Consider the following 27798-nt stretch of genomic DNA (forward strand, 5'->3'; position numbering starts at 1 on the left):
TTTAAGCACAGGTGTGCCTGTCATTAAGTGTTTATGTTTACCTGTACACATGAACGTTTGCCTGGGCAACTGTGTTTGTTCTCACTCTGGCGTGAATATATTTGTGTGTGGGTGTGAAGTTTTCCATATAATTTTGGGAACTGTCCCTTCTATCAAAATAAAATATAGCCCCTCCAAAATGTCAGCTGGGGAGGGGACTGTCAGGGTTTAAGGTGGGCGTGGGGTAGAACACGCCGCCTGACTCTTCCCCGGCGTTTCAGTTTTCCCTTAGGATTTCCTGGCATGCTGGCTTGCCCACCCCTAATACAACTCTTGTCGAAGAGGAGACTTCTGAATACATCTGAGCCAACCTGTCATTTTCAAAGATATTTCCCTAGATACTGAGGAGGAACAAAAATCAATGGGAAACACAAAAAGCATGAGGCCTGACCTGCCTGTTTTTCAGGTCCTTCTTTTGTTAGCCATCTCTCCAGGCTCTTCCAGCCTCAATGTGCACCTTCCGTGTTTCTGCAGCCTCTTGCCTGGATTCCCAGCTCCTTGGCTCTGGCCTTGTCACAGCATGCAATGCACAATATCATCCCAACATTCCCCCAGTGGGCTGTTCCCTCCTCCCAGTTCCCACAGGTCAAGGTCCTTGTGAGCAAAGCCATTCCCATTCATGATAGTTACCTGTGCTCACTATGTGCCAGCCATGGGGCTTGTCTTATTTAATCCTCGCTAATACTTTCCAAGGCAGATGCTGGGGATGTCCCCATTCCACTGGTAAGGAAACTGCAGCTTGGCACACATACATTTCCCAGGCACACAGCTGGCAAGTGGCAGAGGTGGGCTGAGGACTCATCTCTTGCTGTTTCCAAAGCCAGGCTCTTAACCATGACATTAGAAAGCTTCCTTTTGCCAGAGGGGGTCCCCAGGTCTGCTCTCCCCACTTGACCACCCCTTTATTTCCACATATATTTCTCCTCCCGGGGACAGCCAGGCTGCAGTCACCGGCACAATGAATGACCTCACCCTTCAGGTAACACACATGTTGTGGTTCTTTAAAGCCCCCTGCGTGTAACTAGCATAAAGCCGCCTACACTCAGGTTGTAGGAGGTACTTGGGGTAGATGCAAAGAGGAGGGTCCACCTCTACTTCCAGCCTGCGGGGCACGGAGCAGCTGTGCTGATATCCCCAGGCCCACTCAGATCCCCTCCCAACAGACAGCAGCCCTTTTCATCCTGTCTGCCTTAGCAGTTTATTTTAGGCATGGCCTGACCAGGTGCTCTGGGTCAATAGGCTTAGTTTTAAATAACTGGATTCCTCTCAATGACCGTTCCCTTTTGAAGGGAAGGGGCATGGTAGAAAAATGAGCCAGCAGGCTGAGGGCGGTGAGAGATGGGAGCTAAGACAGAAGATTGGAAACGTGAGGGCTCTGTCACTCCCTGCGTGACCTCGGGCAGGCTCATGGCTTCCCCATTCTGGGCCTCAGTTTCCTTATCTGTAAAGAAAAAGATTGGTCTGGGTCATCTCGAACACCCCCTGCAGTCTGTCCCCCATCTCTGTTCTATGCCTGTGTTTCCAGATGACAAAACACCTCCTGCAAATTGTTTCGGGGTGGTGGTTTCGCATGGGGAGCTGAGCCACCGAGGGATGCAGCAGCTTATAGAGCAAGCTCTGCTCTGGAGTCGGGAGGCCTGGGTTCTAGTCTTGCTTCTGATACAACCTTGGTGGCCTTGAACAAGCTAAGCCCCGATTTTCTCACCCGTTTAAAGGATGAACCTTGAAAACATTATGCTGAGCAAAGTAAGCCAAGCACAAAAGGATACATACTTTATGATCTCACTTATGAGGTACCTAGAATAAGCTACTTCATAGAGACAGAAGGTAGAATGGTGGTTGCCAGGAGCTGGGGGAGGGGAGGGGAAGGGGGAGTTATTATTTAATGGGTGCAGGATTCTGTTTGGGATGACGAAAAAGTTTTGGAAATGGTTAAGTGATGATGGTTGCACATGTGAATGTATTTAATGCCACAGAATAGTACACTTTAAATGGTTAAAATGGTAAATTTTATGTTACATATATTTTAACATATAAAAAACACACACTTTTCAAAATTTAGTTAAAATTTCTAGGGATATTTTGGCAAAACCTGGGAGTGAGGAGTCCCAATCCTCCCGTGTGAACTTAGGCCACACATTTCGAAGAAGTAAATTTTCTTCCTCTGGTAAATGCAGCTAGCCAGCGGCACCGTTCTCTCCCTCCAAACTTCGCACTCCGCACTGCCCAGGTACAGCTAAATTGTCAGGGCATACTCAAAGCAGCTTCCATGACCCTGCAAAGGGAGTTCCAGTCCTGGCCCATAGGCCATTCTCAGGCGTACCTGGATCCCTTCTCTGGGTTCTCTTATTTTGGAATTAAGACAAAAGGAGGGCTTTCCAACCATATTGACCTTTACAGCAGACCTGGCTCAGCCATGCCTGAGGACCCAGTGCCTGAGCCAGTGCCTGACACAGCAGGTGCTCAACACTCATTTGGTCACTGAGAAGACGCCCTCACTCCAGTCCTATTCTATGCCAACTTCATAAAAATGAGTGTAAGGAATAAGCCAATTTCTGCCAGGCAGGAAAGCTATAGGGGTGGGTAGGTAAAGATAAAGGAGGAAGATACACAGGTAGAGTCGACATTAAACTGCTCATTGCGAATAATTGTTTAAATAGTCACAATGTGCCAAGTGCTGAGGAAAATTAGAAGAGTGCCGGGGGGATGACTGGACTCATCTGGGGTTCTCCGGAGGGCAGGCTTGCGGAAGTCACGAGGGGTTGGAAGGGCAGCTAGGAACTTTGGGGTGGGGAGTAGCACCAGACAGCACTGAAAAGCCTGGGATTCGACCCAGAGCGTCCATGCTCCTTCCGGGGGGGGTAAGCTGAGTCCGAAAGAGGCAGGAAGCTCGTGTCCCAGGTGACTTAGGCCAGTAGAAACCGGGCGTCCTTGGCTGAAGCATGGCAGGCTGTTGGCACATGGATGACACATGCCTGTGTGCGACCACAGGCTCCAAGCCGGTGGGTGACAGGGACCCCTCGCCTCTCAGACAGCGGAGCCGGGTCGGAGCCGTCTGGCCCGGGCCGCCGCTCCTGTTTCTGGGCATGTGGGGCTGGGGTCCGTCTGGGCTCTGGACTCGCGTGGCGCTCACCACCCGGGGTGCCGCGGGGGGGCGGGGAGAGCGGCCGCCTAGCCCAGCCCCGCGGATGACAGGAGCCGGGGAGCCGAGGAGGGAGGAGCCGCCGCCGCAGCCGAGCGCTGGGCTGAGGAACAGAGAGAGAGGGGCGCGGAGTGCGGGCGGCTGGGAGCGCGCTGAGCGGGGGAGAGGCGCTGCCGCACGGCCGGCCACAGGACCACCTCCCCGGAGAATAGGGCCTCTTTATGGCATGTGGCTGGTAACTTTCCTCCTGCTCCTGGACTCTTTACACAAAGGTGAGACCTGCGCGGGCGGCTGGGCGGCGGAGGCGGCGGGGCCAGGGTGGCGCGGCTGGCGGCGAGGTGGGGTGCCCGGCGGGCTCCAGGTGCCTGGGGGGACCGACCGGGATGCAAGGCCCGGGTGGGGCGCAGCGGGGAGGGGCAGGCAACCTGACAGGGGCCGAGTGAGAGTCAGTCCCCGACCGCTCCGCCAGCCACCCGCGTCTGCCGTTTTGGGGCGCGCCCGTAGGGGTGGTGGCGAAGGAGCCCCTCATCTCCCTGCTCCCTGCCCGACGGCAGTTCTGCCCTGGACCCCTCCCCCAGCCCCTTGCCCTCTTCCTGCGGCTTGGTGGCACTGGGACCCCGGAGTGCCCTCCGAGTCGAGGGGTCCTCAGGCCGTGACTCTTGACCTAGGAGTCCTCGCTTATTCGGCCCTCGGACTCGGCGGCTGATTCCTCCGCTGTGTCCGTGCGCCCCTCTCCCGCCGCGGACCCCAGCCCTGGAGCGAATGTTGGCGCACCGCATGGCGCTTATCCGCGCATTGGCTGGAGGCAGGGTGGGGATAGTGAGAGTCCCGAGAGCTGGAGGTCCCTCGGATAGCAAGTTTGTTCTCTAAACCCAGAGGTCACCCTCCCCCGGTCCCACCCCACCCCTCTGCCCCGGGCGCTAGCTAGCCCCGGCTTGGTGCGCCACCGTGGCCACCTCGGGCAGGGCGCCCCAAGGTGCGAGATTCTCCGCTTCCGCGCCTGGCCAGTTGGACCTGGGGACAAGTCTTCAGGCTGGGGGGCGTGTCCCTCTTCCTGGAGAGAGGGGGTTGCTAGGGGTGGGTCCAGGTGTCCGGCATGTCCAGACCTGCGGCCGGGGCGCTGCGTACCTGATCCGCGAGGCAGCCGGGACCGGCAGGTTGTAAGAGGGCAGACATTTCCGACTGAAGCCACCTGGGCACTGAGTCGGGACCAGGCAGGCGCAGGTAGTCTGGCTTCCAGGCTATCGCAGAGGACGTGCCCCCGGGCGCGCAGATGGCGGGAGATGAGGCGGCCGAACTCCGCGCCCTTGCGCGGTGGAGCACACACGCTCCAACAAGCTCAGCGTCACCTGTTCAGCCCTCTAACTTTTCTCCTTCTCGCCCCGGGGCGGCTTCTCTCTCCCTTTGCCCTGGCTGTTGCCCTGGCCGGGCGGCAACTCTTGACCCCAAGGCGATGAGGAAGGGCACTCCAGTGAAGGGTTGTCACCCGGGGAGGGGTCCAACCCTGCCCTGCCGGTGCTCCCGGGGTCTGGAATCTGCAGCCTGCAGGAGCCCACTGCGATACATCGTGGGTTGCGGGAAGGAGGATAACCCTTATTTGTAGATACCGCCGGATCAAAGCCAGACTGAAGGCCCAGATACTGCTGGCATTTACTGGGCGATCGGATAGCGGGACAAGGAAGGGTGGCCTCAAAAATCGTGGACAAAGTAGTTGAGTTTCTCAGAAGGTCCAGTGGGGTCCCCCGGGTTACACACCAAGGCTGGTCTCTGCTGTTTAACCCCTTGCCCCCCGCATCGCACTCCTTCATCCTACCTTAGCAGAGCAAGAAGCCTGCCTCCTGTTCAAGCCCCACCCCCGAACCCCAGTCTCCCTCTCCCCAGGTTCTTCCTGCCTCCCTCCGCCCCCGCAGGCTGGCTCGGCTCGCAGCTTTAATTACATTAATATTAAAAATACATAAGGTGAGGAGCGGCTTTCTCTCTCGATAGTTCTCTCTCCAACGCCCATCCCCTTTTGCAATTTGTCAGGCGAGAAAGCACAGGCCGAAGCTGCTGCCACACTCTAGCCCGGCTTTGTCCCCAACTCCCCCATGCCTCCACAACTCTCTGGAGACATCTTCCAGGACAGCCCATTCCCGGGGAGTGCAGGAGGCCCCTCAGCAAATACCTGAAGGACGCTCCCCTCCCCCTTCCAGGAGCCTGGCATTAATAAATGAAGCCGAGCTATTTGATAGGGCGGGAGCAGATGGGGGTGGGGGTGGAGAAAGGCCCAGAAGGCAACAGGACAGCCAAGGGGCAAAATCTTGTCCAACTCGAGATGGAAGTTGCCGGTGACCTTGGACCTGTAGGCGGGCTGGAGGTGCCAGTTGTGGCGGCCCCTCGGTGGCCTTTGGGTCTGCAGAGCCCGGTGCCCCTGCGATTCAGAGGCTCCAGCGTCTGTTGGGAGCCAGGGCGCCTCGCCAGACAGGCCTTTCTTTTCCTTGGTGCTTTAATTGGGTCTTAGGTGCCAGGCTGGTCCCCGGGGCCTGTTCTGCTTGGGGTGGCGTGGTAGCGGGTGGCAGAGGCGGCTTGGGGAAGATGTGATGCGGAGACAGCAAGAAAGATGGGGTTTGGAGTATTTTCTCTCCCGTTGCCAGTCACCCCCGCGGCACCAAGGAAAATGTAAATGTGAATGTTCGAGCCTGTTACAGAAAACAATATCCTCTTGCGATAATTTGTACGTCCATCTGTGAGGAGCGGGAGGAGGCAGGGAGGGAGAGAAGAAAACAGGATGAGATGGAGCATCCTTTGGATGGAATTAAGCAGTTATTGAATGTGTTTTAAGCTTCTGTTATTTCCATTCCTCTCAAAATACCTTTTTTTTATGATGCCTGAGCTCAGACCGATTCCCCAGAACTAAACTGGGAAGGTGTTTTAATCATCGGTTATCGAGTCTCCAATAACTGCCTTATTATTGACAAAACAAATCCAGGTTTAGGCAGCCGGATGAACCCCGGCGAGGCGCTCTCCGTTGTTCCATCCAGCGTGCCAGCATCTGTGTTGTCTGCATTTGCATTTTTACTGTGTAAAAGAACAAGCTTCCCCGGCACTAAAATTCCTGTTTTCTAAAAGCCAAAATAATAGATTGCATTGATTTTTTCATTTCCCACCCCAACTTCTCCGATGGGGACTCATGGTTCTTCTCTCTTGAGAAGACCAAATTAAAAGCCTTCATCAGGCCATTAAGAAAATCTCCAACATTCTGTTCAGTGTCTAATTAAAAAAAGGGGGGGCAATGGGGAAGTGTGTTTTTAAAATCTTGAAATGGCAAACGCAACTTAGGGGAGGCAGGCGAAGGGCCAGTGAATACTGGGAAGGGGCTGAGTGGCAGAGAGACCCCGGTTGCTAGAATAACATGAGGGAGATTGGCAGGGCCATGATGCCTGACAAGCCTTTCCGATGCTTCGTTTTTCTGGGCATCAAAGCCAGCTGCCTTTAATATATTTCTGCAGTAGAATGGGGAGCTAATTAGAAACAAAAAGCAAGTAAGCAGTGGACCCAAAGGCAGCGCTTAAGTTGAACAGATCCCGGGGGACTGGACGGAGAGGCTTAGTTTTCTTAGGATGAGTATCAGAGAGGAGGTGGGCAAGCAGACAGGGCTTTGGCCCAGGGAGAGCTTGCTAGGGAAGCAGGCCCCAAACAGGCTGGCTGGGAGCCCCCAAACACAGGGCCAAGGTCTGTCCAGAGCACCCCACGGGCTGTTAGTCTATGACAGAGGGGTGCAGACCTCAAGCCTTCCTGACCTTCTCTGTGTCTTAGAATTCCATCCTTGCCACTTGCTTGGTACCCTGCTCTGGCTGGTGAAGGGTGATTTAATTGTAGATGAAGAGAGGGGAGGGCAGATGCTCAGAGAGCTTTTCTGCAGGGATACGAGTTCCAGGCTTCGAGGTTCTTCCCAGGCTTCGAGGTTCTTCCCTCCTCCATGATGTTGGAGGATTTGTTTTTTGGGGGACCTCTGAAGTAGTCAAGAGAAGATCCCCTAGTTCCTGAAGCACTTTCTCAGCTCCCAGCCCGGTCGATTCTAGCGGGTACCCAGGTGCACGAATAGGGTGAGCTACAGGCAGCAGCGATGGCAGGGTGCCAGGAATCCAAGGGCACGCCCCAGATTTGCATATAATCTGCATATAGATTTGCACGCTCACCTAGCCAGGCCAAAAGCTGTGCCCTCTGTGAGTAGCATCTTGATCTCAACCTCAGTAGCAGCCAGTCATTGGCTTCCTCCTTGCATGGAAGGCGGTGGGGCAGGAGCTGGGAGAAGGACTGGTGTTGGTAATGCTTCTGTCTCCTAGATTTTGTTGCCTCCATATGTGCCTCCAGTGCTCAGCACTGGCTGCATCTGGCAAGGCAGCCCCAGAGCTCCCACCACCCCTATCCAAGGACAGACAGTGGCACTAGGGATATTGGGGTAGGATGAGTAGCAATGGGCCAAGACACCGTAAGGTAGACCAAACTTAGGATGTGAGTTGCTCCTCTCATGCTGTAGGAAGAAGAAGAGGGTGAAGAGAGGGGCAAACTAGCTATAGAAATCCAGGGCCTGCATTAGCTTCCTCGTGGGTGCACCCCTAGAATGCAGGGAGCTGGGTGCCTAGGGCTGCCATCAGCAGGTGGTGGGGCAGTGGCTGATGGCATGGGGGTATGGAGTGAGGCGGAATGCTCTTTCACCCTCCTAGTTTGTCACCACCTAGCCTGGGAGGTGATTGTGGCTTCAGAGAGATGAAAGATACAGCACCAGCTTCTCATTCCACTTCCCCTAGGGCAGCTTCAGGTATGTGGGTTGGTTATGGCGGGGCAGAGGGAGGACAGGCACTACAGTCACTGAGGGAAGGGTGTGTCAAGAGCCTGGAGTGATGCTTGAGGAGTGAGCACTTCAGGAGAGCTGAGTGGTCCCTCCCAGCGAGCCAGCTGGGATGCTGCAGTGGGAGTGTGGCCTCGGGAATGGTTTTGTCTGCATTTCCAGGGCCCTGAGAGGATACTACTATGGCAGGTGCAGCTCCAAAGCCTTCCCAGATTATTTTTTTGCACATCCACTGATCAAGAAGGGGCCTGGCCCACCGGAGCCCACAGAGGTTTCCAAGGGATGTGGTATGGAGGCCTAAGGGGTGAGGTGGAGCCTCAGGGAATGGATAGAGGTAGAGAGCGGGGGGAGGGCCAGAGGGCAGAGCTTCAACTAGAGCTTTTATTCATTATCCAATTTCATATATTAGAGTAGAATGAAAAATAAAAAAGGTTGCAACCCACTAGTGTGGTAGAAATTTGGAGTCAAGGCAAATCTTTCATTCACATCCTGGCTCTGCACTTACTGGCCATGTGACTTTGGGCCTCTCTGAGCCCCACTTTCTCCAGCTATGAAATGGGATTAAAGAAGATAATGCATATCAAGTAGCCAGAACATAGTTAGTGCTCAATAAACATTAGACCTCTACTTTTTCCTCTGTGTTGCCTCTACCTTCCTCTCCCTGCCCCCTCTCCAGAATGCATCATCAGATCCTTCCCTAAGCAGTTGAATTAATCAGCCACATTTTTGGCCAAGCCAGCTGGCTTAGACTTTATAACAATAAGAAAGATGGAGTAGTGGCCAGGACAGGGTACATCAACTCCTTCCATCCATCACCTAGCTGCATAGCATGTAGGACTCCTTCAGTAAGATAGCTGAGGCCATGTGGTCACCTGAGTGTCCCTGGGGTGCCCAGCACACTCCCTTCCCCTGGCCATCAGTGGAAACGAAGAGGGCTGAGGTTGACTCCAGACTTGGATTTGAGGTGAGGCAAAGGCTTGTCTCATATCTGCCAAGGGAAGGCTGAGGTTGGTTGTTAAATCTCTACCATGGTTGGCCAGAGTAAGAACTATTCTGGAGTTCATGCCATAAAGCCTGTGTAAGCACTCCTCACAAAGCGAGGAGCCCTCATAACTGTCACTGGAGGTATTTCTGTGTCTCTCCGTGCTGAGATGAACCTCTGTTTTTCAGGCAGTTTTGCACATAGAGAACACTCTTGGCAGCCTGTGACCTTGGGACTGCTCTTCCCTCCATGACCCAGTCTGTCACAGGGAAGCAGCATGTGACCCAGAGGTCAAGTGCTGCCTATGGCAGGCCATGGCCTGTGGGATCCTACATGTTGGGGAGGCTGTGGGCTCCACAGCCTGTGTGCCTTGTTAAACAGATGTTTGTCCTGTGCTGCTTTAGCGTGAACGGCATTAGCCTTGGGGACCACCCATGCCACTCCAGCTGCTACTCCCCTCATTCGTTCAGCTGCCCTGCCCCACTCCCTGTGCCCTGTCTCTACATGATGCTTGCACTAACAGTTTCCAAGGTCACCATCTTCATTAACAACAATGATTCAAATGCTAGTTAGTTGCATATGCATTAAACTGATTCTAAAGAGATGCATGTGTGTTTGCACGTGCATGTGTGTATGTGTGTCTGTGTGTTGGAAAGAACATTATCCATGGACCTGAAAAAGCTCAGCCTGTCTTACCTGGGCAAGTTGCCTAATGGTTCATGTGCCTTTATTTCGTAATCTGTAAAATGGGCAAAATTACCCCTGTCCTGGCTGTCCTACGGAGCAGTTGTTCCTGCATATGTGCATAAATAAGAATAAGAGGCATAAAAATGTACATCATGTGACAGTGCTTTGTATACGGAATGAGGCAACATGTGAACACACACATGTAAACACCACAGCAAACCCGTTTTAGCCTTATAAATGCTCTGCTGAAATGTGAGGCATAATTACTGTCATTTCATCATACAGGAACGATGAAGGTCTCACAGCTGTTTGTGGCTGTCTCCCTCTCCGTGGGCCCCAACATATGGAGAATTTTCCTAGCTTTGCTTTTCAGCATCATGGGGAACAGCTGATGAGGCACAGCCAGGCTGGCAATAGTCTTCCTGGAGCAAACTTGGCAGATCCTTTGTGGCCCCAGTGGCGGTGGGAGTGGGAAGAAGCCTACCTCTGCTCCCTCCTCCCTCCTCCCATTCTCCTCCAAGGTTCTTAGATGCAAGTGTGTAGTCCATAGTCCTCTGGACCAACTCCCCCAAAGGGACATTCTCCCTGCAGGGAATCCACAGTCTTGTGGGAAGAGCAGTAGGCACAGTCCCATCTTATGTGACCTCATTTAAGGTCACAGCATTCATTGGAATCTCTGAAAACTCTGCCGAGTCAAGACTGGTGGACACCCTGCTACTAGGGTGACCCTCCCGCAGTCGTGGGGTATGAGAGAGGATGGGACCCCTGCGTCGGGGGTGGGAGAGGGAGATTCAGGTGATCACCTTGGGTAAAAGTCTTGCAGGGTTGGAAGGCATCTTTAAGGCTGTGGAATCTGTCCCCTAATCAGAGGCTGACTCCCTCTGCAGCTTTCCCACCCAGCATCTTTTTCTGTCTGCACTAGCACTTCCTGCAACAGGGACTCCTTCCTTGCAAGGCAGCCCATTCCTGGCCACACAGCTCTGACTATTACAGAGCTCATCCTTAGAATGAGTCAAACCCTGTTGTGGTCTTGGACCTTCTACTCACTGGTCCTGATGTCACCGCTTGGGCCACATAGAGCAAGGCAAAGCCCTCTTCCACTTGACAGCCCTGCGGCTAAGATCAGCAGATGTCCTGCCCATCTGAGGCCCCTCCTCTGGACACGCAGCATCCCTAGTTGCTCTGATACACCCTTGAATGACATCGTTTCGGTGCTTCATGGTGCTCCTGAGTTCCACAATGGCTAGTTTTCTGACAGCAGAGTGGCCAGAACTGAGAGAACATTGGAGACAGCACTGTAGCCCCAGCTGGGATGCTGGTGAGCTGTGTCCCTGGGGTAAATGACTCCGCCTCTCTAGGCCTTGTGAATGGAGGAGATTGGACAAAATAATCTCTTAAGTCCCTCAAGCATTAACAATCTAAATCTAGGATTCTCTGGGGACAACTGTGCTGTCTGAGCCGACTCCCTGGAAAGAACTTTTGGCCATAAGGGACCTTCCTTTGACAGGCCCTGTCTAGAAAGGGCTGGAAGATTAAAGAGTCTGTCCGACAGTCAGCTGTTGCTCATAACTTCTCCTGGAGCGGATGGCACAGGGCCTTGGAGGTTGAAGGATAGCTGCGTCTCCACTGGACCTCGCAGGTTTCTGGTTGCTGGTCACAGAAACCATGTTTGTGCTAAGAATCTTAAAAACAAACGCCAAAACCACCCATGTTTCTGATGGACACAGGGAGGACACTTGAGCTGCACTTTGCATGGGGATTGGAAATGGGGGGTGTTTTTTGGTCATTTCAACGACTAGGGTGGGGAGCTGCTGGTGTTTAGTTGGGGGAGGGATGGAATGACTAATGACAGGGAGATTCCCAAATAATTCTGAATTATCATACCCCAATTGCTCTCTTTTGTCAGAAAATCTCCCTACAGTGTGCTCACACCGTGGGGATGGTCTGAATCTAGCCTGTCATGTGCCTGCTGAGCCACACATCCTGGCATAAAGATGTGAAAGGCAGCTCTGCCACTATGAACTGTGCAACACCAAGAAATTATTTGACCTAAGAGCTTGTCTTCTTATCTGTAAAATGGAGTCTTGAGCAGTAGCTATATCCAAGGGCTGTTGTAAGAATTAAATGTGCAATAATGCAAGAAAAAGGCCTCCCACCATGCCTGGCACAAAACAAATGCTAAAAAGAAATGATGGGGCTGGGCATGGGGGTGGCTCACGCCTGTAATCCCAGCACTTTGGGAGGCCAAGGCAGGCGGATCACTTGAGGTCAGGAGTTCGAGACCAGCTTGGCCAACATGTCTAAACCCCATCTCTACTAAAAATACAAAAATTAGCCAGGCGTGGTGGTGCATGCCTGTAATCCCAGCTACTCAGGAGGCTGAGGCAGGAGAATCGCTTGAACCTGGGAGGTGGAGGTTGCAGTGAGCCAAGATGGTGCCGCTGCACTCCAGCCTGGGTGACAGAGCAAGACTCCGTCTCAAAACAACAACAAAAACAAAAAACAACAACAAAAAACAAACAAAAGATGGCACTGTGATGGGGAAGGTAGTGGTGGAGCAGGTGTGCCAGATTGGGTGGACATCACAGGCAGAGAGCATGGGACTTGGCCTGTTGCTCCCTCTTGTCTAAGGACCATACCAGCTCAGGCTGCCTGGTACATGCTCTGATGCTGTCTGGGAAACTCAACCCTCTCCTTCCCAGTGTCTGGGGTCAGACAATTTCCAAGATGTGGATGTAACATAAAGGGTTTTAGTGAAGCAGCAAGACACCGTCTGGCTGGTCCTCCTCTGGGTTTTGAATGGACTTGGTGGGTGAGCTAGTGGGAGGATCACCCTACTGGTTGATCTCTCTAGATCCAATTTTTCCAACTCTGGGATGAGAACAATCAGAGTGAGGGCACATAATACATCTCCCGTGAAAACCTTTGTGTGGAAATACAGTGAAGTAATCAACCTTGCAAATCAATCCAAGAAACCTCTCCAGCTCACATCTGCATGAAGAACTCTGCGTTAAGTCCTGGGAGTTAGCAAAAGCTGTGTGGCTACTGCAATGCTCTGTTGCTATTGATTCTACCACTATTATTTTCTTATCTTGATCTCCAAATTAAGTTAATTAATGTGGTGGTAGGGTCTTGTCAGCCAATCAGATGACAATTGTCTGTCATTGGGAAAGGAAATATAGAAGTCCAGGATGGCAAATCTACTTTTCCAAAGGACTGTTACTCTCAGTATAGACAGAGGACACTAGTCTCAGAAATAGAATTTCTGGCCATATGACAGACTTGGTGAATCTGTTATCTAAGGCTCTGCATTTTTAACAAGCTCTCCAGGTGATTCTTATGCATATTGATGTTTGAGAACCACGGTTTTAGGTTATTATTATTATCATCAGAGGTGAGCAGTACATATTTGTTGCACAAGGATTCACTTTTCCCACAAATACTTACTGCTTGCCTGCTATAATGATAATGCTTGTAACAACAGCCACAAATACTTAGGTGGTGCCAGGCACTTACATACACCAGAAACCGTCCCAAGCTCTTCATATATGTTAACTCATCCAACCATAACAACCCTTGAGGTAGACATTGTCACCACCGTTGTATAGATGGGGAAACTGAGGCACAGAAAAGGGAGGCAATCTTGCCTGGGGTTACACACACTGCTTGTAAGTGACAGAGTAGGGATTCAAACCCAGGGAGCCTGGTACCAGAGGGTGGGCTTTTCACCACTGTACTGTGTGCCTAGTTTGTGCCCAGGAGACAGAGTAGTGACTAGACAGTCACTGCCCTCAGGGAGCTAATGGCCTGGCAGGGGAGAGAATACCTACTGGCCCATTGGCCCTGACCATTCCTCCTCTCCCCTGCCCCCTGCTCCCCTGAAGACCCACGACCTCTCCTACAAATGGTTGCCATGCCCGGGTAAGGCTGCCTCTTGAAGGATCTTGCCTGTCTCTGAGGGGGTGTGGCAGGGGCCCCAGCGCTGGCAGATACTCCTGGATGAAAAGTCCAGTGAATGAGATGAATAAATATTGTAAGGGAAGAGAACAAAATGACTCATCTCCCAGTGGAGGTGCGAGGTGTTAATATTTCAGTCCCTTCAGGTTGTCCTTTACGATGATTACAGATGATGACATGGGGGTAATTCAGTGTGCGCCTCAGAGCAACCTCAGTCAGCCAGCTCCTCCCACTGCAGACAGACACCCCCATCCCACACAGGCAGGTGGGGTGGGAGCCCCGGGGGTCACATACATGGGGCTCGAGTTCCCTTTGCAAAACTAATCCTGATGCCCAAGCAAGCGGTGGAGGGCGAGCGAGTGAGTTGATGCAGTGGATACTTAGGTTTCAGCGGTGACCCTGGGGGCAGGCAGCCCAAATGCCTGGGGGCGATTTCTGGTTTAAAAATATTGCTGTGCTATTTCCACACTTCTAATCTCCTAGCAATTTGGAGCCTGTTTTATGAAACACAGCATCGGGGTGGTGCTCAATGTTAAACGACAGAGAAGATTAAATGGGTTTAAGTCTGGGCTTCTGTCACATGACAACCAAGCCCGTAACTTCCATTTTCTATTAAAAATCCATTTCTCCCTTTGACCAGAAGAAGCTTTGCTGTTGATCTGAGTGTCTCTCTCTTTATTTATGAAGTGTTCCCCCTCCTCTTCTTTCTTTCGGTAAATATGCCTGGTTCTGTCTGCAGAGGGAAGAAAGAGCTGCGGGGAGTGGCTGGGATTGGAGGGGAAAGGAGGTGTCTCTGTCAGGGATTTGCTTTCCAAATTGGGACCAGCTTGGAGAGAAGACATGAGGGGAAACTTCATCAGAGCCCAAACTTTGAACTAAACGATGTGATAGAGAAAGCTCAGGTTTGGAGCTGGTTGAATTTTGACTCCATCTCTTCCTGGCTGTAGGATCTTGGAGAAGATGTCGACTCCTTCAGCCTCCTTTTCCTCACCCTTAAAATGAGACTAATGGGCCCTCCACCTCATACCTTTGTGTGAGGATTAAATGGTCAAACCTGGTGCCTGGCAAAAGAAGGTACTCCAAAATGTTAGTCTCCTTTCTTTTGGGGACTGCACACCATTAGGCCACTAAGATTTTAGGGAAATAGATGTCCAGCCAAAATGCCACAGAAGTTAGCCATAAGGACTACAAGAACTTGGATAACCTCAGGTGCCACTGTCGGGGACTGCTGGACACCTCAAACCTTGCTTTCCCAAGCTTGCAAACCTCCACGTATCCCCCACTGCCTTCAACCCCCCACTGTCTTCCACCATGAGGCCCAAACTCCTCAATCCAGCTGGTTTCACCTCTTCTCCCCAAACCCACCCAGTGTTCCAGCCTGCAAGGTTTCCACAGGGTCCCCCAACATGCATGCCTCACCCACTGTTGTTGGGCTGTCTTCTCTGGGAGTGCCCCCGCTTGTCACCCCACCTATCCAGGTCTTCCAGCTCAGCTCAGCTCCTACCTCTTCCCAATGCTTTTTCTCTGGCTGCTGAATAACTTTCCCCTTCCCTCCCCATGGCTCTTGGCTAAATCAGTGCTTTCAGCCCGCGGGTCACATGTGGCCTGGTGCTATTGTTTAACCCCCTTTCCTGTTCCCCCTCTCCTTTACAATCTCCTGGAAGGTGGAGCCATTCTCCTTGTCTTTGATGCCTCCCACCATACCTGGGATACTATGGTGCAGCCCGTGTCTGGTGCTTGGTAAATATCTCCTGAGGCAATGAACGTCTTCTCTGGTCCCTGGATCAGAAATGACTGGGGAAGGAGGACACTGAAGGGTGCAGGAGTCAGCTGAGAGGAAGTGGCATTTGGAGAGGGCTTGGAATTCTGCAGGGCTGCAGGGTGGAGCTGTGCCCTTTCATCCCTGCAGTAACCTTAGGCACCCTTGACCCCTCAGGGAGAGTAAACAACCCCTATCTCTCATAACATCCTCACGGGGAATCAAGAACTGCCCCATTCCATTCCACCGTCTCAGCAGCTCTGGGAGGCAGCTAAGATGGTGCAATCACATCCTGCCCTTTTGTAAAGGAGGCTCAGGAGGGCTAAGTGGCTTGCCTGAGGTCACACAGCAGGTGAGGGGTGAGCACCCAGAGGGGAGGTAGTTCTGCCAGACTTCAGGGCAGGGGTCTGGGGCTCCTCTGGGAGCTTGCTGGGGCTTTGTCACCGCTCTGAAGATTCAAATGAGTCTGAGAAGGTGAGGAAACCCCTGCTGTAGAGGCCACACCAGACCCTATGAGGCCAGAGTGAGGACACCAGGTTCCTGCTACTGCCCCTTCTGTCCCTGGAGTTCTGAACACACCCATTACTTCTGTGACCACTTACCTGCTGCCCATGTGCCCAGCCTTCAACGTGGCACATAGCAGAGATTTGAGGTATTTGCTGGTCTGTGCCTCAGTTTCCTCTTTATGTATTTGCTTACTCCCTTCCCTTGGCAAGCAGGGCGAGGCTAAATTAATGCTTATTTAAGGGTTTCTGCATTCTGAGCTGACAGGTGCCTTGTGATGGTAAAATATGAACTCAATGTAAGTGCAAAATGCTATTGTTTTACACCTGAGGGTGATGTTTCATGATGGCAATGCACTGTCAGAGCCATACGCAGAAATGAATGGTGTGTCTAATCCTCCCCTGCTCCCCCAGACTCAGAAGACAGAAGCTCACATCCCAGGGTGGGAGAAATATGAGGCTCCTTGCCTTCTGCTATAAATCTGCCTTTTCATCAGCCCTGACAGGTGGCTGGACAATCCCAGTCAATTCATCAATTAAATCTACCCATTTGTAGTTGCTGGGAACCTTGTGTCCTTGGCTCCAGCAAGATCCGAGGCCCAGGAGTGCAGGAAGACTGCTGTCATTGTGGTTGATGCTCCTGGAGGGAGCAGAGGGGGCCTGGGGAAGTGGCCGTCTCAGGAGGCAGGGAGAGTGGAATGGATTTCCAGCCAGGAGAGAAGGAGAGTGGGAATGTGTGTTTGGAATGCGGTTGGGGTGGAGGGAGGGTTGGGAAAAGTACCCAGCCTGAAAAACCATATTCTGTGGTTTTATTTGTCTTCCACGGGGTTTCTGCAGTAGAGTGCGAGGTGCATCTCCCAGCTCTGAGGCGAGGCAAAGCTGGATTCTAGCCTCAGCTCTGGCATTTGCACATTGTATCGCTTTGGGGAAGTTAGTGAACTTCTAAGAGTCCTAATTTCCTTATCTGTAAAATGGAAATAATAATAATAACACCCCCGAGGGAGTTCCGAAGATTAAATATAATATCTGTATAATATAAATACAGTATCTAGAATGGACCTGGCACAGAGCCTGGCCTGTAGTTAGCAATGAAGTCAGTGGTGGCTATTATTATTGCTGGAGGTATTATCATTACAGAGGGCTACATCATACTTAGCCTGAAGAATTTACTTACCTTCTCCCATGAATCAATTCCTGAATTCCTCCTTGTCAGGGATTCTCTCGGCTTCCTAAGTCCATTTACAGGCCCAATGTAGAGTCTTTCTGTACTGTGATGGATTTTGGCTCCCAAATCCATGAAGCTGCCAGGGTGAGAGTGCCTGATTAACTAGGTTTCTCAGGAGGCACCCAGGACCCCAAAGCAATGTCCCTGTTCCCAAAAGCAAAGTATTGTCTGAAATGCCCAGAATCCAACAGAAACCGCTCCCAGGAAGGAGTGTGTGTGTCGTGTATGTGCATGTATGTGTGTGTGCACCTGTGTGTTCTTGGCCAGCTGAAAATGGAAGATGGTGGCCAGGTTGTGTCTGAGGAAGGTGAAGGTCCCCTCTTTATTATTGCAGTGGTTACACTGTGGTCGTACATCACAGAATGGTTAAGACAGTGACTATAGGGCCAGATTGCCCAAGTCTGAGTCCCAGTGCCCTCACTTACTGGTCTTGTGGTCTTGGGTAAGTTGCTTTGATCTCTCAGTGCCTTAGTACCCTCATCTGTACACTGGGATACTAATAGTACCTGTCTCTTAGTGTTGTTGGGAGAATTAAAAGAAGTCATATAAGTAAAGTCCCTAACAACAGTGCCTGGCACATAGAAGATGCTTAGCAAATATTTGCTGCATGGATGTCAGTAAGGAAGGCTTTCAGAAAGTGAGAAGAGTCTTGGAAGTGGGACCTGCTAAGTGTATATTCTAAGAGAAACCTCCCGAGCCTCAGTTTGCTGCCTGGTGAAATGGCATGATTTCATGCTCGGGGAACACTCCAGCCACAGCGAGCTGGGCATGCTTCCAGAGCTTCTGAGTGTCCCGTGCAGAGCAGACTTGCTCGGCCACCAACTTTATGACTGTTACAAGAGTAGGCAGCATGAGGAGGAGGATGGCAAGGCCATGTGGCTCCCCTCTCCAAGAAAGTACCTTTCAGCTGCTATGAGTGCAGTGCCTGGTGGGGACAGCAAATGCATTTGCTGCTAAGAGGATGCTCCTGACACCACAGCAAGAAGCCCACGAATGTGTTTTCCAGCACGTCTGCTAATGGCTCCATCACGGCTTTTTATAAGACGATGTGAATTGCTCTGACCAATGAGGCTTAATGGCCTTCCTCAACGAGCTGCCTGGTATATTCTCCCCAGAGGCTCGGCTCAGAGTTAAGCCAAGAATATTAATACAGCCGGATGTGGGCCCTCCCCCATCCTATAAAGTTGTGGAAATTGAGGTCAAGTTGGGTCCCCTGCAACGTTCTTTAAACAAGCAGCAGAGTGGTTTGTTTGCTCCTTGATCTTCCTGGTGGAGAGGGAGTGGCCTCCAGCTAGAGACCTGGGACCCTGCCGTCTCTTCCTCTGGGTTGGTGTCCACTTGCTAGTCTATGGATTTCTTAAAGGGGCAGGCTCCTCAAGAGGAAGGGGGGCACCCCTTGATTCCAACATTCAGGATTGCTGGGATAAGAGCAGGAAATATCTAGGCCTGATGCTGGGATAAGAGGAACAGATGGCCAGTCCTCCCCATCAGGTGGCCCTGCCACTGCCAGCTGTAATCATAAGAACATTCTCCCATGTGGTTGAGGGTTGGAATGGCACCATGTCAGAGATGGAAGGGGTCTTTGCATTCTTGCCCATCCGCTCCCTCCATTTTCCAAGTGAAGGAGCAGACGATCCGAGTGAGGAAGGGAATTGCACAGTCACATGGTGTCAGGGCTGGGTTTAGAAGCTGGGTCTTTTGCCCCAAGTCTAGATCTTATCCACCCACTCTTCTGCTGGTCCTCATTCAGTGCTCTGTGGCAACACATTTCCCAAATCGGCTATCAAGGTCTCCTGCACTCTTCCATCTTCCATTCCAGGCGAGCATCCCGGCTTCTGTAGCCGTTCATCTCAGAGCATGCTTTTGAGACCTTTTACAGCTTTCGTCTGTGGGATGGTAGAAAGAGCACTGTAGTCCTCCTTAGGAGCAATGGGTTCACATTTTAGTTCTGTACCTTAGCTGTGTTATTCTGAACAAATTCCAAAAATCCTGGAATTTTCTTTTTTTCTCTTTTCTTTTTTCCTTCCTTCTTTTTTTTTTTTTTTTTTTTTTTTGTTCGAGACAGAGTCTTTCTTGCTCTGTTGCCCAGGCTGGAGTGCAGTGGCACGATCTCTGCTCACTGCAATCTCTGACTTCCAGGTTCAAGCGATTCTCCTGCCTCACCCATCTCAAGCAGCTGAACTACAGGCGTGTGTACACGGCTAATTTTTGTATTTTTAGTAGAAACGGGGTTTCCTCATGTTGGCCAGGCTGGTCATGAACTCTTGACCTCAGGTGATCCGCCCGCCTCGGCCTCCCAAAGCGCTGGAATTACAGGCATGAGCCGCTGCACCCGAAGGCTGGGGTTTTCTGTAGATCAGGAACTGTCTCTGATTCACCTTTGCCAGTGCCTGGTATATAGTCAGTGCTCAATAAGTGTTTACTGAGTGACTGATGCTTGAAGGTCAGGTGAATGAGTGCAGCCTGTTGCAAGCCTCCGTGGCTTACGGATATTGTTAGAACCCATGCTAACCAAGTCTCTCCCCTTGCCTCTCCTGCAGCCCGCCCTGAAGATGTCGGCACCAGCCTCTACTTTGTAAATGACTCCTTGCAGCAGGTGACCTTTTCCAGCTCCGTGGGGGTGGTGGTGCCCTGCCCGGCCGCGGGCTCCCCCAGCGCGGCCCTTCGATGGTACCTGGCCACGGGGGACGACATCTACGACGTGCCGCACATCCGGCACGTCCACGCCAACGGGACGCTGCAGCTCTACCCCTTCTCCCCCTCCGCCTTCAATAGCTTTATCCACGACAATGACTACTTCTGCACCGCGGAGAATGCTGCCGGCAAGATCCGGAGCCCCAACATCCGCGTCAAAGCAGGTAAGGGACAAGACGCCTGCTGCGGGGGGCTTGCAAGAAGTCGTTCACTTAAGAACAGTTTTGTTGTTCTCTTTTGAATCTTAGTTGTACCACTTGCTGTGTGTCCATAGGCATAAGAGACACCTTTCTTCTTTTCTTCTTCTTCTTTTTCTTCTTCTTCTTCTTCTTCTTCTTCTTCTTCTTCTTCTTCTCCTTCTTCTTCTTCTCCTTCTCCTTCTCCTTCTCCTTCTCCTTCTCCTTCTCCTTCTCCTTCTCCTTCTCCTTCTCCTTCTCCTTCTCCTTCTTCTTCTTTTTTTTTTTTTTTTTAAGACAGAGCCTCACTCTGTCGCCCAGACTGGAGTGCAGTGGTGAGGAGACACCTTCCTAAGCCTCAGTTTTCTCATCTGCAAAGTGGATGCAAGCACCTACCTCTATATCACTACATGTGATGGTTAAATGAGATGGTGCTCATCTAAATGAGGTGCTCACTTCAGCCCTTGACTTATAGAAAACCCGCAGTGAGGTTTTCTTGAATCCTTTTATTGAAAAATAATATATAAAGGAAAATACACACATTATAAGTATGTAGCTTGGTGAAATTTTACAAAGTTCAACTAACACTCAGATCGAGAAATACAACATCAGCATCTTAGAAGCGTTCCTCAAGCTTCTTTTCTGACACTATTCCCCTAAGAGCCACCACTATTCTGATTTCTAACAATATAGATATTTTGCTTATTTATGAACTTTATACAAATGGTGTCCAACAGTGTGTATTGTCTAGACCTTTTGCTCACCATTCTGCTTATGGGATTTACCCCTGCTGCTGTGTGTGGTGGGAGGTTGGTTGTTCTCACTGCTGTCTAGTGTTCTATCATGCAACCAGACCACACTTTCTTTGTCCATTCTACTGCTGAGGGGATGTCTGAGGATAACATATCTCATGAGAAAAGGCATTTTGGTAAAATTCACGATGAAAGACTTTTAGCAGTGAAAGATTTTGGTCTTTGGAAGAGTAGGTGGAGGCAAGGAGGTAGGGTTTCTCAGGTGGTCTATTTTAAGAAAAAAGAAAGTCTTATTTCTCTGGATTAGGTCAGGAGGCCAAGGGGACAGCTTAGATCAGCCATTCTTCACTAGGACACCAGGGTACACTGATGTGTCACAGTCAATGGTAAGGTGGGTCTCAGATCATTATAAAGCACTGACGTTTTGGGAATGGTTTCAACTTAGAAGAGCTTTTCTAAGTGGGCTTAGAGACCCAGTCCACTGCAATGGTGCCAGGCCTAGGTCACGCCATCTTTTCCAGGGACTGTGTTGGGCCAACCAGGGAGAGTGGTTCTGGGAAAGGCCTCCCAATCAGCATGTGGTGACAGACCCTTTCTGACTTCTTGGGGTCCTTTTCCCTTAGGTACACCTCTCATAAAAGCAAGGTTTAAAGTAGCTGGGAACAGGAGTGTGAAGGGGTGAGGTGGGGTGAGAGCTCTCGTTCATTCCATTGGTTGGTTTGGGGCTAGAACATGAGCTGTTAGAACACAGAGATATGCTCAGGGTTTCTCCCTGGGCTCCCCATGGACTCTTTTTAGGAGCAAGTCCTTTGCACTGCTCAACCCCTAATGCAACACCAAGTGCTGGGCTAGGAGCCCCGAGGCCTGGGTTAGGAGCCCAGCTCTGGCCTCCACAGCGTGGAGGATTGGGCTAAGGGGAAGGGACCATGTTTCCTGTCACCTCCCCCTCATTGGGTTAGGATGCAGTTTTCACAGTAAGTCTATAAATGTGTTTTTACAAATGAAGAGATTAAGACAAAGAGAGTTAAGTCACTCGTCCAAGGGCACATAGCCAGCTAATCGCAGAGGTGCAGCTATCATGAAAAGTGACATTGTCAAAGTGCTTTCCTTGGGCTGGGCCTTTCATACGCTGCTCTTACGGTGATTTCCTTTCACAAATGAAGAAACTGGGGCTCCAGAAGGTTAACCAACCCTTGTCCAGGATCACACAGTGGGCCAGTGGAGGAGGCAGGGCCTGCTTGTTAGATGCCGTTAACCATTAACCTCTGCTGACTCCTTGGGACATGACTGGTGGTGTGCACCCCAGCCCGCTCTTTCCACTCCACCACCCTGCCTCCCTCCAGGGTCCATTCCCCTTGTTCTCCTCTGTGCTCTCCCATATCTGGAGGCAGGGTCCTGCCCAAACCCATGGAAGGGCTGGACCACAGATCCACAGAGCCACCAGTGCCTCTCCTCTCTTCTCTTTCTTCCACCTCAACCACATCTCCTCCTCATCACAGCCACAACTTGGAGACGGGGAAAGAATAAAGGCTGAGGGAGGGCCGGGGAGAGCCAGGCTGACTGGAAACACAATCAATTAAGAGACTCTCGATGATGCCAGAGGGGCTGCAGGTGCACAGTCAGGGGGTGGGGATGGGCTGCCAGGGCCCTAAGTGTCACCCTGGCAACCATGGCAGGGAGAGGAGGAGGGCACACTGCCCAGGTGCCTGCTGAGGGACAATGTCGGGAGGCAGCAGGGCTCTGGATGTTCCAGCTTTGCTTGGCAGATAAGGGAGTGGAAGGATCAAGCGAGGCCTGGGAGAGGCCAAACAGAGGAGGACAAGGCAGAGGCAGAAGCCTTGGTCCCATTCCTAGGGCTGGGTCTGCCTGCCTGTAGGGCCAGACACATACAGTGGCTGCAGGTGGCAGTGCCCCAGAAGCCAGCTGAGGCAGGAGGTGGGCACTGTAGGGGAAGGGATGGTTCTGAAAGCAGGGGCAAGGCTGGGGGTCAGGGACGGGTGCTGTAGAGGCTGCAGCCAGGGTCAGAAGCAGGGAGAAAGCAGCAAGAATGCTCTGTTTTGGAGAATCTTGGAGACTGTGTCCATGTCTCTGGGGTTCTGTGTGCTCAGAGATAATCACAGTCCCAAACATTCTCTCCCTTTGTCCTTGTAAGCTCAGGATCTGAACTACATTTCCCAGGCTGCCTTTCACGTTGAAGGAGCCCAAAACTCAGTTGTTAGAGCATGTGTCACAGGTTTTGTTTGGGTGCATTATGGTCAATGTGTCCAAAATAATTGCCACCCTGGGTCCAGCAATAATGCAGGAAATCCGGTTTGGTTTTCTTAGGGGAATTCTAGCATATTTCCTTATTACCTGCACATCCCCTTGGTGAATATAACATTGCAGGGCTTAGTGCTGCCCTCAAGGCTCTTACAATCTAGTATGATTTGCTAATACCGAAATGGGAAAGGTTGGAATTTGGATGGATGGTCTTGCAGAGGGAGGCCAGATATTTTTGAGGGAGAAAAGGCTGCCCAGTAGGATGGGGAGGAGGTTGATGGAGAAGGAGTTGCCCAGACAGGAACAAGATCATGGCAGGGGCTTCTAGGCTGGCTAAGCGGGAGGGGGGAAGGAAGAAGTGGGAAGGTGAGGCTGAAGGAGCAGAGGGAGTTGAGCTGACTCTCTGTTCCTTTCTGGGGACCCTCACCACATCCTTGTGACACTCTTCTCTTCCCCACTGCCAATCTCTCTGCAGTTTTCAGGGAACCCTACACCGTCCGGGTGGAGGATCAAAGGTCAATGCGTGGCAACGTGGCCGTCTTCAAGTGCCTCATCCCCTCTTCAGTGCAGGAATATGTTAGCGTTGTATCTTGGGAGAAAGACACAGTCTCCATCGTCCCAGGTAAGAAGCGTCCCATGGCTGCGCCAGACAGGGGTGTTCCCTCTGTGGGGATTGGATAAAGTAGAGATGCCTGAGCTGGTTGTTGAGCTCAACGAGATCTTGAGATTGGCTCTGGGGAGTGATTTGTTATTGTTCTGGTGGTGCTTCGGCCAAAAAAAAAACCGTCTTTGGTCTTGGTCTGGCACGTCTCTGTGTGGGGTGTTGAAGACCCACACGCTGGTGGTCTTGACTGGGTGTGTGAGGGTCCCATCAGACACCGAGTGCAGTGGAAGTCTCATCCTTTCTGACTGCTGGGGCTTTGCTTGACCCAGCCCTGAGGGACGGGAGGCAAGGCTGGAAGCACCTTACCTGCAAAAGGTGGCGAGGGGAGGAGGGATGAGAGGCAGGTTTGCGGTCTGTGTTCCTGCGTCGTGTGACTAGAACAGTGAGCACTGCCTCCCTGGAGGACCTGACCTCAGGAAGCATGTGTATGGGGACTTTCCTTCTTTCCTTCTTGCATGAGTTGGCTAAAGACTCCATTGGAATTCTAGCTGGCCTCGCTTTGAGGCTGATGTTGCGAGATGGGGTTCATACCATGTTGTGGGTTCATCTCATTACAGCTGCCGTGATTGCGAGTCCCTCATTATTGCCTCCTTTTACCTCTCTGGGGTTGTGTCTCCCACAGGAAAACAGCTATAGAAGCCCCAAGAGAGGACCTTGGGTCCTTAAAATACCTCTAGGCCTCCATTTACAAAACTGTGGGATTTTTTCACCACCCATTTCTTCATCTCCGCACATTGCAGGGGTTCTGCTGCGTTTTCTTCCTTTCTCTACCAAGGACCTTTGTTTCCCTTGCTGTAAATTGCAGCAACTTGACCAGGTGATCTCTGAGTGCCCCTTCAGCGTTAAGGTCCCACAACTGATTGTTTGAAATGATTCTTGTTCCTCAAGGTTGATGATTTAGTTGGGGAAGATAAGACTTCTATTCATGGAACCTTTAAAGCAGGGGTTCTTAAGCCTGCTACCCATTTAAATCCCCGAGGAGCTCCTTTAGAAACACCAATGCTTAGCCCCAAATCAACTGAATTAGACTCTCCCAGGAGTAGAGTTTGGGCATCGGCCTTTTCAATGCTCGCTAGGTGGTTCTGTTGTGTACCTAGGACAAGAACCATGCTCTGGCGTGTTGACAGCTAATGCGGCAGGAGACTTTCTTTGAGACATTAATTTGCCTTTTACACTCAGTACTTTTTCCTTCTCTCAGTTCCAAGCAGATGGTCAGGCCATTATATCTCCCGACTTCAGAGCTTGTAGCAGGATGGGAATTAGAAGCTCCTGGAAGACAGCTGCTCCTCCTGTCTTTTGTAAAACCATAGGCTAATAGCAAAGGTTACGAAGGGTGTTTTGTCTGGGGGAGGAGAGCCTCTGAGGGCAAGGAACAAAGAGGAGATGAAAGGATGCCAGGGATGGGGATGGTGCTGAAGGCTGCTCCATGGATGCAGCCAGAAGAAGCGGTTGGACCCCGCAGGGGTGGCTGCGTGGGGTCCTGCAGGCTCTGGGACTGAGGCCAGGGTTCTTGTGTTCAAATGAGTCATGAGATACACAGTCCAAGAGCCAAAGCAATCATTCAGGTAGGGACCATGGGCTGGTGAGGACCAGAGGTATTAGGCATACCCTGGGAGAAGGCCCAATAATGTTGGGGACAATCTCCTGCCTGTCTAGCAGAGTCAGATTTAAGGTGATTTAAAGAACATAGAGAAATGTGGTATTTCTTAGATACTTAAGTTTATAGACTAAGCATTACATCCATTAAGTGATAATAATTATTGCATTAAAATTTGGGGGGTGCTTACTATATCCCAGGTACAGGGCTAAGAAACTTCCATACAGGGTCCTTTTTATCATCACAAAAAGTCCGTAAATGTGTTTTCCCCTCTCCACTTTACAGAAGAGGAAACTGAGGCTCAAAGAAGTAAAGTACCTTCTGAATCACACTGAGCAGAGGGTGGGCCTGGAACCAGAGTCTGTTTTTTCAACCTATGTGCTTAACCCCACACAGACGTGCCTCCCCCACCATATAAATGTATCCAATAAAGTGTTACTCTGGCTACAGTGGAGGCTTTAAATGTGTGCTGTAGGCAGTGAGGCCTTTGGCTTTAGGAAGGGGGACAAATTAATGTAGGGACGGCTTCATGGAACCAAGTGCAGTGTGGTGATTAAGAGCCTAGAATCTAGGACCAGACTACCTGCATTTAAGACTCACTCCATTGCTTACTAGCTGGACGAGTCATTTACCCCCTCCGTTTCCCCACCTGTAAAATGGACTCATAGGGTTCGAGTAAGAATGAAATGAATCAATATATGAACAATGTCTAGAACACTGCCCGACACTTGCTGAGCACAGGTTATAGCAATTATTAGGTAGAAGAGAACATTTGTGCTTGCTGTTTGCTGCAGTGATGTGTGTTTCTGGTATGCAATGGTGTCTGTGTTCCCCACACGACTGCAGTTCCCACGGGCCGGAACTGGATTGTTCTCACCCACACACATCTCCACTTTCTGCACTCAGGGTAAATAAAAGCTCACTAAATGATCAGTGAGTATATGAATGGATGGCTGGAAGATTTCTAGAGGAATCTGGGGAATGGCATGGACAGAGACATGGAATAAGGACAGCACGCTGGGCGTGGGGTGGGGAGAAGACCAGATCAGATAGGAGAGAAGGAAGGTTAACTGGGTCCTGTGCTTAGGAGCTGGAGGCAGGGAGCGTCCCCCAGGCGGCCCTTGTAGTTGATGCTTCAGGGCTGTCTTTGATGTCAAGACTGGGCTGGTGGCCCCATAGGGCATAATTATCAGGAAAGTGGCCTTGATGCTATTCTGCAGGGCTGTGTTAAACTTTGGTTTTGCAGAACCCCTTTCTTTAGTTTGGCCTTGGAGAATCTTCCTCTCCTGCCCAGCCCTCCAGCCCCATCCATAATCATTCTAGATCATTCTACAGCTACATGTTAGATCCAGGGCCAGTCTTCCCCAAGCACAGAAATCTAACTAGCATGATCATGGACGACTCCATGAGAGCCAGAGAGTGTGGAGTTTTGTCTTGTCCAGGCTGTGTATGTCCAGGACCAGAACTCGGGCCCACATGCCACATGCTTCAATTTTGGCAAGTGCAAGTAGTTTGATTTTTTATAAAAATAAGATTTTTTTCCACTAACCATATTCACACTATGCCGTGTGTGTGTGTGTGTGTGTGTGTGTGTGTGTGTGTGTGTGCGCGCGCGCGCGCATTTTGAGGTGGGGAGGCTGGATGGCACTTCTCATGGTAGGGGAAGATTACATGGCAAGTTTCCCTGAAGGTTAATGGAGGATGGAGGAGCCAGGGATACTTCCCTCTGACACTTCAGGATCAGCTTCCGAAGCCAGAGGAACTGTGTTGACTTTGATTTCTGGATCTGCAAGGCTGGGCTCAGCTTCTCCACAAACCACAAGTCCAGCAGGAGCTGGAACACAGAAGGAGGAGCAGGGAGACTGGTGTGGGCCCATCAGTGCCCCAGGAGGCATCCCCTTGGGGATGCAGGTGCCCTGGGAGGAGGGGGCCCTCATGTGGGTGCAGCCCCTGTGGATGGGAGCTGGCTCTCCCACGCCTCTTTCTGAGGGAGTCTGGGAAGAATTGAAGGCTTGGGACCGAAAACAAGCTCCATGAATTGGGTGTTTACTCACAGGTTAGGCTTCCCGGCTATCCCTGGCTATCCTGAAGCTGGCAAAGGAAACTCTCACCAGCTTTTTGGCTGTGCTTTGCCCAGGGCAGGGAGAGGCTGGAGAAACAGCCCAAAGTGCTACCCTTTAGCCACCTGCTATACCCGCCTCCACTCCCTCAAGCGGGTCATCTTTCCATCCGCTGTTTAAAGATGTGTGTGTAAAGCACAGAGCCTCTCACTTTGTATCTGGCAGACTCCCACCCTTACTTCTCTCTCCAGGGAACTGATCCTGATGTGAACTGGCTCTCCAAGGCTGGCCGGGTGGGGGTAAGAGGGCCAAGGGCTGTGCACAAACATAAATTAAAATTAACGCCTCCAGTGAAGCTGAGATGTGGTTTAATTTCCCATCTGCATGATCACCATTACAATACATGTTATTGGATATAAAGATAAATCCAGCCCTGTTCCTAATAGCTTTTAATTTCCACCAGACCTGATT

At 51.2% G+C, this 27798-nt stretch overlaps 1 protein-coding gene across 1 annotated transcript in view; it reads left to right on the plus strand.

Moving 5' to 3' along the window:
- The first annotated feature begins 2092 nt into the window (after positions 1–2092).
- DSCAML1 (DS cell adhesion molecule like 1) overlaps positions 2093–27798 on the plus strand; it is a 390710-nt gene continuing 365004 nt past the window's right edge. The window contains exons 1-3 of the mRNA XM_030829652.1: positions 2093–3453; positions 19666–19983; positions 23482–23628. Coding sequence (XP_030685512.1) covers positions 2982–3453; positions 19666–19983; positions 23482–23628 — 937 coding nt within the window. The 5' untranslated portion in view covers positions 2093–2981. The remainder of the gene's footprint in view (positions 3454–19665; positions 19984–23481; positions 23629–27798) is intronic.

Source organism: Nomascus leucogenys, chromosome 15 (genome assembly GCF_006542625.1).
Source record: "Nomascus leucogenys isolate Asia chromosome 15, Asia_NLE_v1, whole genome shotgun sequence".
Classification (NCBI taxonomy): Eukaryota; Metazoa; Chordata; class Mammalia; order Primates; family Hylobatidae; genus Nomascus; species Nomascus leucogenys.